This window comes from Crocuta crocuta, unplaced genomic scaffold (assembly GCF_008692635.1).
Source record: "Crocuta crocuta isolate KB4526 unplaced genomic scaffold, BGI_CrCroc_1.0 scaffold28, whole genome shotgun sequence".
In the NCBI taxonomy this organism is placed as follows: Eukaryota; Metazoa; Chordata; class Mammalia; order Carnivora; family Hyaenidae; genus Crocuta; species Crocuta crocuta.
In genome coordinates, this window is record NW_027533256.1 from 10,075,652 (window position 1) to 10,085,108 (window position 9,457).

The 9,457-nt window shown below is 42.7% G+C and overlaps 1 protein-coding gene across 5 annotated transcripts in view; it reads right to left on the reverse strand.

Moving 5' to 3' along the window:
• ERCC6 (ERCC excision repair 6, chromatin remodeling factor) overlaps positions 1-8,658 on the reverse strand; it is a 76,573-nt gene extending 67,915 nt beyond the window's left edge. For 3 of the 5 annotated variants that reach the window (XM_077746387.1, XM_077746383.1, XM_077746388.1), the window contains exons 1-3: positions 8,593-8,658; positions 3,198-3,633; positions 1,255-1,375 (exon numbers count right to left, since the gene is read on the reverse strand). In XM_077746387.1, the coding sequence (XP_077602513.1) occupies positions 1,255-1,375; positions 3,198-3,619 (543 nt within the window). In that variant the 5' untranslated portion in view covers positions 3,620-3,633; positions 8,593-8,658. Of the gene's footprint in view, positions 1-1,254; positions 1,376-3,197; positions 3,634-5,403; positions 6,216-8,592 lie in introns of those variants that run through there. The other 2 variants (XM_077746386.1, XM_077746384.1) reach the window with 2 other exon arrangements.
• Positions 8,659-9,457: the final 799 nt, after the last annotated feature.

A 9,457-nucleotide genomic window follows, 5' to 3' on the forward strand; every position in this document is an offset into this window, starting at 1 on the left:
TAGGAATATACAACTCAGTTAGACTAATAACTAAAATGGCCCAAAGTTTGGTCCTCGCTGCTCCTTGAAACTTCAGCTCACCAGAAGCCAAAGATCAGAGGTCTCTGCACATTAATTTACATGCTCCAACAAGAGGCCATATGTCCCCAAAGTGGAGACCACGGCTGCCTGAAGCCACTGCGAGCTCTGGCCTTTGGACTGCTATTCTGGTGGTAGGTAAGAGAAGATGGGGTAGTGAAGATAATGGACTGGTTAGCAGAAAGCAAAAGGAGGAACTAAGTCTATATGCATCTACTAGTGGAGCTTAAGTAAGAAATGTAAGGACTTTACTCACTGCAGTGAGTCAACTGTAAGCACAAGAGTATCTGCTAGTCATTTTGGACGACATTTTGGATCAAATGATCAAAACTAGTCATTCCTACCTACTCCAATATATTTTCATATAGCACACGTAATTCTAAAAACTGCTTCAAACCTCATAAAAACAATTTTATTAAAAAAAAAAAACCCAATCTCATAAGCAACAGATCTTCCCTACCGTGAAGTTATACAACCCTCAGTGCAGATCCTTCAGTGTGTCTGGGTGATGACTGTAATATCTAATGCTGGCCTCTCAGAACAGTGAGCAGAGTGTGTGAGGGGTATGGCTGTAGCAACAGGAAGCATGGTGTACACAATCAGTACAAGCAGGAGCTAAGCAGGGAAAAAGAAAATCCACCCCACACAAGGAGACTGGATGAGAGGTCAGCATGCCAAATAGGAGGCTAAGCTGGGTAAAAGAAAACAGCAAAGCAAGGAAGACTATAATCCTAAACATCAGTAAGACAGCACACAAAGCCAACAAGGGAATGTTTCCCAAATATGTGTATATGTGTATGTATTTTTAAAAATATTTTTTAATGTTTATTTATAGGAGGGGCAGAAAAAGAATCCCAAGCAAGCTCCATATTGTCAGCGCAGAGTCCGACACAGGGCTTGATCCAGCAAGCCATGAGATCATGACCTGAGCTGAAATCGAGAGTTGGACACTTAAACGGTGAAGCCACCTGAGTGCCCCTAAAACATATTCTTTAACAGGAGGTATTAAAGGAAAACAGCTGAAAAATTAAACATACAAAAGGAACTCAAAATTTTTTATTATAGATACATGCTTCACATATTTTAACTACTTTTCAGAATACTTCCTAAATATTAAACAAACAGAAATGATGACTTTTTCAAAACTGCAATACTTAATGTGTTATTTGGATTCACCTTATTATACTTCTGTCGTTTTACGGAATCTAGTTTCCTGCTGACGTCTCTGTTGGTGGCAGCTTGAGGGCTAAGTTGTTCAATAATTTTATTGATTTGCCTTAGTGATGTCCTACATGACCTGAAAAATAAGATACAATGTCTATTTTGCACTCTAGTAACATTTTTTTTAATACTGTGAGATAACAGAAATGCTAAAACAATGTCCTTTTACTTCCTGTTAACTAAAAGATAAAAGAAACTAAACCAGAATGCATACTCTGTTTGGCCACATACTGACCTTGAAGGGTTGTTACAAGTTAAGATAACTGTTAAGCGTTTTCTTTGATCTGGCTGATTTAAATCAGCATATTACCATTTGTAAGCTGTTTCATTCATTCTACAAGCATTTTAAGGGTCTACTCTATTCAAGAGAAACTGTGCTAAAACAGCGTGCAGTAGTTACCTTTTAGATGAAAAAATGCATGTACATGGTTTGGTTGTTATTTTTTAAAGATTTTATTTTTTTAGAATAGTTTTAGGTTCACAGCAAAACTGAAAGGAAGGTACAGAAACTCCCATAAACTTCCTGCTCCAAACACACATACCCTCCCCCATTATCAACAACCCATACATGGGTTTTTAAAGCCCCATTATGGAAGTCATCCAACGTTTGGAAAATAACTAAAACTGCTTATACATTTTCTTATAGAAGTCAGATATCTGTGACAATTACTTTTCTGTCACAATATTGGAAGACTTACTTGCTGTAGCATTACATTTTACAGTGTGAAGGGGGAAAAAATCAACCTATAATACACTGCCCCTAAGATACACACCAGAGAATGGTAAACTCCCAATTTTCAAAACACAGATCCAATCTTGCCACTTATGTAATTTGCTGTTTGTATCCTTTGTGGTTTTCAGGATAAAAGATATTATCAATGCAAGTTACTGGCAGTCTAACCATGTGTCACCATCGCTCTAGTGTTAACCTGTGTTGTAATTCTGCAGCACTCCGCTGTCACCTGTGCAAGCAGCAGGTCAAATGTAAAGGTATGTTCATTACAAGGAGTCAAGCTCCTTACACCCAGAGGTCAGAGTACAAGTAATCCAGAATATGTGCTACTCAACAGGCCCAAAGAACCCACCAAGAAGGTGCTGGCAGAAATTCCCACAGCATCTATCTGCACCAGTCTCCCCCACTGAGGGCAGACAACAGTGCCACTTCTCCCCTTCCCCAGCACCCCACCCGAGACCGCACCATCCCTCCACCCATTTCTCTCCTCCTTCTTACTTGCCTGACACAGCCTAGAACATTGGTCATGACAGGGTAGACTGGCAATGGGGAGGAAGTTCAATCTTTCACATGCCCCACTTTTTAGCCAAGGTCCAGGGCCTGTTTTTCCTCTAAAACACAAATGAAGTCTCCAAGGGACTTCATCTTTCCTACAGAGTTACAAGTAGGACAGAAGAAAGGAAAAGCAAGTTGTTTCTCATTATTTCTAGAAATGCAAATCTAAAAAATTACCAAGACTGACACTTGGTTTAGACACAGGAAACTGGAAAGAAACTATAGGACAAGAGAAAAATGTGAGGGGGTGGGTGTGTTCCTGGTATCTTGAGTAGGATACATCACACCTTTAGGTACACTGATCCTGCAAACCATTTTTGTGCACGTGCTTGTGAGTTCTGGGGCACTCAGAACAGTACTTCTCTCCAGGACATTACGCATACACAGGCTACTGTGAGCTGGACTGGGACCCTAACTACCATGTTCAGTGCTGCTCCAGAGGGAAAGGGCTAGGGTTCACATACAAGGTCGAAGGCTGCCCTAACTGACTTCATCTTTCAAATTAGAGGTTCTACCAATCTCCTAAATTTCTGGACTACAGCTATTATCTGAATTTCTCTGTCACATGTAAACACAAGTTCTGCAATCAGAGAAGATGGTCCACACTCACGTGAGGTCATCCAGGACTGATCGATACTCCTTCTCTGCATCAGCCAGTTGGGCCGCACGGCTGGCCTCATGAATGGCACTGTCCACCTGCCGAAGCACACCCTGTTCCAGCACGTCCTGATCATACACATCCACACCCAACCCCTGCAGTTCAAGGGCCTGCGCACTCAGCTCCACCATCTGTATCTGATGCCTGTCGATGTGCAGCGGGGCTGGCCCTCTCCTCAGAACTTCTGATGAACAGCCCTCGGCAGAAGTGGATGGTCCATTAGCAGAGGAACAAGAGGGGAGGCTTTCCTCCACCTCTGCACTGCCATCATTTTCTTGCTTGATTGTCATTTCTTGTTTATCACTGACAAACTGACTCCGTAAACAGTCTTGCTCCTGAGGTTGACTTGCGTGGGGGATTATCGCATTCTGCATCCTCTACAGACTATCTAAAATTTAAAAAAAAAAGGACGTAATAAGTTTTTTGGTTATAAAGATTGATTTCTATATAGTTTCTTAAAAATTTTATAATTAAAAGGGGCACCTGAGTGCCTCAGTTGGTTGAGTGCCCAACTTCAGCTCAGGTCGTGATCTCATGGTTTGTGGGTTCGGGCCCCGCATCAGACTTTGTGCTGACAGCTCAGAACCTGGAGCCTGCTTCAGATTCTGTGTCTCTATCTGCCCTCCCCCCCCCCCCCACCTGCCCTCTGTCTCTCTCAAAAACAAATACATTTAAAAAATTTTTTCTTAAAAAAATTTTTTCTTAATAATTTTGTAATTAAAGAAGACGGATTTCTCAAAAGATCAAATAATAATCCTCCACTTAGATACATTCAAGTTTCCAAATACTACTTTTCTTAAAAGGGCACTAGCTACACATATTCTTGACTTTTAATAATAAGAAAAATTAACCAAAAAGAAGAAGAAAAAGACAAATAAGAAGGAAAAAATGCAGTAGCAGCAACAAAAGACATTTGGGGAGCCAGCCAAGAAAGCTGGCAACCAAAATCTTGACTGATGCCCTAAGAGTCTTCCTCAAATCAACTGAAGTCATTGACTGCTTGCTGCTTTCCAAGTTAGCATTTTCACTGCATTATGGCACAAAGGATTCCCAATAACAGAAACACAACTAACTATGATATGCAAATTTAGTGAAGTAAGGAATAAGCTTCTCTATGAATCTGACACTAGAAACTTTTAAGCTAAACATTTACTCTAATAAACAGAAACTCCAAACAAGACATAATAGCACCACTCAAATCTGAATCTGAGAAAGATTAAATACTCTCAAAAATAACCCCATTTAAATGTACAATTTGCTGCAAATCAGGTTGGCAGAAACAGGTTGGGCCTGATAATAATCCAGTACAGAACAGGAAGATCCACCCCCGTATGATGGTAGGAATACAAATTACTAAAGCTCTTTTGGAAAGCAATTTAACAATATCTATCAAGACTTAAAATGCACATGAGCAGGTATTTATTCCAGAGAAATACTCACATGTATATAAGGATGTTTACTATAGCACGTCAATAGTTTAATACAAGCATTAAGTGTTTTCAGTGACAATGATATAAAAGCCTTGTAAACTGAAAAAAAAAAAAAATTTTCCCCAGTATGAACACATTTATGTTGGATAAAAAAATGTATACCTCCGTGTGTGTATGGAATGCATTCAAAGTGATCTGGATATACATATTACACCACTGGGGAGGGGGAAGCAGAAGGACCAGGGAAGAATAAAGGGAGCTTTTATATTTTACTCTACATACTCAGGAACTCCTTGAATGAAAATGTATTCACTATATTGATTGTATAACTCTAATAAATACATCAAAAACCAATCCAATAACCAACAGCCTTGCTTTTTATTTAATTGTGAATAAACAAAGGTTTCTTTCACTACAGAAACTTTACTCATATGAAATGACCAGAAGCTCTCCCACTAAGCCCCACTGATTTCTCATTAAATAAAACCATCCTGGTGGCCAAGCACTACGATACAAAGATGCCAGGAACTTAGCACCATTGCCTCCAGAGTAGCTCACTCTCTAGGAGAGGAAAAACATGTCAACAACACTACAGGGCAGGTCTGTAGAAGAGCTACCGACAAAAGGCCACCTGGATACAGAGGAAGGGACAAGCCATTGGGTCTGGAGCTAAAAAAAACAAAACAAAACACAAACAAAAAAACATATACAAGCTAAGATTTGAACACCTGGCCCAAGGTTTGATACACAGAACATCCTCCATATTCTGCTGAACGGAATTAAGGTTCAGAGAAGACTCTAAAATAAACAAGTCCAGAGGCGCATGGGTGGCTCAGTTGGCTACGCGTCCGACTTCGGCTCAGGTCATGATCTCACACTTCGTCGGTTCAAGCACTGCGTCGGGGTCTGTGCTGACAGCCAGCTCAGAGACTGGAGCCTGCTTTGAATTCTGTGTCTCCCTCTCTCTCTGACCCTCCCTTGTTCACGCTGTCTCTCTCTCAGAAACAAATAAAAAACATTAAAAAATTTTTAAATAAATAAATAAAATAACAAGTCCAATGTGAACAACTGAGTCAGTGGTGAATTGAGTCATAAAAATGAGAATCTCAGAAAGAAAGGAGATGAGAAACAGAAGGAGGGGCTGGTAGAGAGCTTATAAGCCACAGGTAACATGTCCAGCACGCAGTGAGAAGTACAAATCTGGGCTCAAGAGAAAGGTCTGGAAGAGATGTGGATGCATCAGCAGAGCAAACAGCCCAAAGAATCCCAAAGCTATGACAGGTACCAGAAATCCTTTCAGAGGGTAAGATGCTAACATTGCAAAGGTTAAAAGTGAACAGCAGAGTAAAAAGTTCCTTTTTTGTGCCTTCTGATTATTTTCAGAAGAAAGAATCAACTTGGTCCTCTACCATTAGCTAGTCTGCATTTTCAATACAGAGGGCAGGATTCTGGCTCAGAGCCTTCATACCGGCTGCAATTAATAATTCTGTTTTCATTGTTCTTATTTGTACATATACAAATATTCCTTTTTTAATTTTAAAAAAAAGACAATTCAATCACAAATCTTAATAATATTGTAGTACAAAAACAAAATTAAAATAATGATGTTTGAAGAAAACTTCTAATAATAGAATAGAAGCAATGGTCAAAAATGGGAAATAATACGGCAAGTTCATGAACGAAACCAGAAGGGATTTGGAAATTAGCAGGTCACTAATTATCTTAGTAAAAGAAGTGTTAGTGGAGCAATGGGCACAAAAACCAGACTGCAGTGAGTTAGGTGAGTAGATCGGGAAATGGAGGCCACAAGTAGGTAACCTACTCCTGTGGGAGGGAGACAGACAGCTGGAATTAACTCAAGAAAAACTACAGAATGCAACAGGGGCAAGGAGCTGTATAGGTAGATAACCTACAGAGAAGGTTGTAGAGGGGACAGTAGCAGGGAAAGACCAAGAGTAGATGTAAACAGAAGAAAAATCCTTCTCGACTCTGGCAGAAGAATGATCTTGATGTATCTAAATCTGTAGTGCAGAGGAGGAAAGCGGAGGTGGACCACAGAGAAAACAGGCCGCAAGGTAAGAAGTCTGGGCATCTCCTGAGCCAAGGGACAAAGTTGGGATGGAGGCTGGAGGATAAAAAATCTGGAATAAATGTCCTATAAAAGAGACAAGCTGAGGGAGGATAAACACTGGTGACAGGTGTGGAGGGCCCCCAAAAACCATGGATTGACAATTCCCAAGGCTGTACAATTTCCTCCTTCAATAATTAACATAACAGTCCCAGGGGAAAAGTCACTGTTGGGGGTTTTCAGAGCAGAAGTAACAGAGGGCAAAAGAGCATGGATGCAGATGCTGAGGAGGAGAGTAGTTCAAGTAACTGAACTTGGGGTCCAAGCTGTGGGGAAAAAAAAAGCCAGAAGGGACTGGAATAGGAAGAGGGAAGAAGAGAGGGAGACATCAAGAAGCCACCTGGAGAATGACTGTGGACCAAAGGGCAAGCTGGGAATGAGAGCTGAAAACCAGGAGGTTCTCATCCTAAAATAAAGGGTTTCAGAAGTGAAATAAATCATCCATTCAACAATTTCAATTATGTCAGGCAAAGTACTAGGTTAACTAGTTTCTGTCCCCACAGAGCTTAGAATCTCTTGGGGAAGACATACATTTTAAAAATTATACACACGTATACATATTTACACATACAAAATGTATATTCATATATAAATTATACACACAAATGTAATTATGGTAACTGCTATAAATTAACAGGATATTTTAGGACAATATAACAAAGGAACCTAATTGACAATGCAGAGGTAGGTGTGAGAAGGGAGGCTGATAAAGTGATATTTGAGCCAGTATCTGAAGGATGAACAGCATTAATCAGGCCAAAAGTGGAGTGAACATTCTGCAAAGAAACATGTAATTTCTAAGGCTGGTGAGCTGGTGCACTTCGGAAAATTAAGAAAGGTGGAACACAGTGAATTTTTTTACTTTATCCTACATGAATAACTGAGTTGAAGTTGCTGATAAGGACTCCATTCATTGGGCGAATCTTACCGAATATCTTCTAACACTCTGCAAGGCTTAATCACCTGGAGAAAATAGTATCTTCATTATCCTCTTCTTCGAGCACTGGGGCTTCTGTGGGAAGAGCTGAATTCTGGTTTGCATATTTTATTGTAAACATGCCTAGCTGAGGAGGGAGTGGGGCATAAATGAAGATGGAGTCGGCAGCATCACAAAGGACCTGGGAAAACGTTAACTTGGATTTTATTCCAAGTGCAATGGAATGATTTTTAAGAGTTTTAAACGGGGTGATGATGGTTATGACCTATTTCATGCTTGTAAGAGACCACCCGGACTACTGTATGGATGATGGATTAGAAGACACAGTACAAGGAGATAATGGGAGACACACGGGTGAAAAGTGACGGCAGCTTGGAAAAGGGTGACAGCAATGACGATGGGAAACCAATGTTACAGTATTTACATGCGGACCGCTCAATCCTCCTCCACGCACTCCCACTTGACTGTATCAATGCCCAAAGCGCTTGACTTGAATTTACCCCGATTCTATCTCTCAAGTAACAAACTGCAAACAGGGCCGCGCTGACCTTACGCGCCGGGGCCGACACAAAGGTCAGAAGTCGGTGTTTTGTGGCTGGCCGGCTAGCCTGCGGCCAAAGACAGCGACCGCCCGCCGCCCCAGGTGAGCGCGCGCTGCTTCGTCACTTCCGGCCGCAGGTGCGCCGGCACGGAAGGCGCACGCTAGACCCGAGGGCCAGCTCTCGGCCGCCCCCACGGATGGGATCCTTCACGGCGGTCAGATGCTTGAGGCGAGGCCGTGGGTGCCTGGAAGTCCGAGCGGGGCCCACAGACCCCCTGCCCGACGTTTAGCCCGGCCACCCGAACACTCACCCCAGGGCCGCGCGGCCACCCGTACGGAAACGCAGACGGCGCCACCGCCGACAGCCGACAGCCGCGAAAGCCAGACTGGCTGAGGGGGNTGACCTGACGGGCGTGCGTGGGTGGGACCTACTGTGCATGCGCCGGGCTGCCTTGAGCGGCAGGCGAGGTCACGTGATTTGAGGGTGCGGCGAAGCCTTCCCTTACTACTTGCGAGTCGCCTGTAATGGTAGTCTGGGCTAACGATGGGCTCTGTGGCTTGGGCCTGCGCTTCACTCCTGATCAAAAAATACTCCTCTAGGGGCTTCTGGATAGCTCGGTCGGTTAAGCGTCCGACTTCGGCTCGGGTCACGATCTCGCAGTTCGTGGGTTCGAGCCCCGCTTGGGGCTCTGTGCTGACAGCCAGCTCAGAGCCTGGAGCCTTTCAGGTTCTGTATCTCCCTCCCTCTGACCCTCCCCTGCTCACGCTGTCTCTCTCTCTCTCTCTCTCTCTCTCAGAAATAAAACATTTAAAAAAATTTTTTTAAATGCTCCTCTAGAAAAGCGATTAGAATTAAAAGACGTGTTTCCAGAGAGAGAGAGAGAGAGAGAGAGAAAGGTACACATGTGCCACGAGAATATAAATGCTTGCAATTAACCGCGAAGCCCAAAGACAGTAAGTTTGGGGAAGGGAGCTGGCTTGAGTGTCACATTTCAATTAGCCACGTGCTGGTAGACGTTGTGATCCCTGTTGGTCATCTGGCACGGCTATTAGCACTCCAATAGGGAGAGAGCTTATATATCTTATATATCGATGTTGCCCCTCCACCTCCCACACACATACTTGGGCTGGGACAGTGTATAGTGGGCCTACGTGAATGTCTTCACTGCATTACTG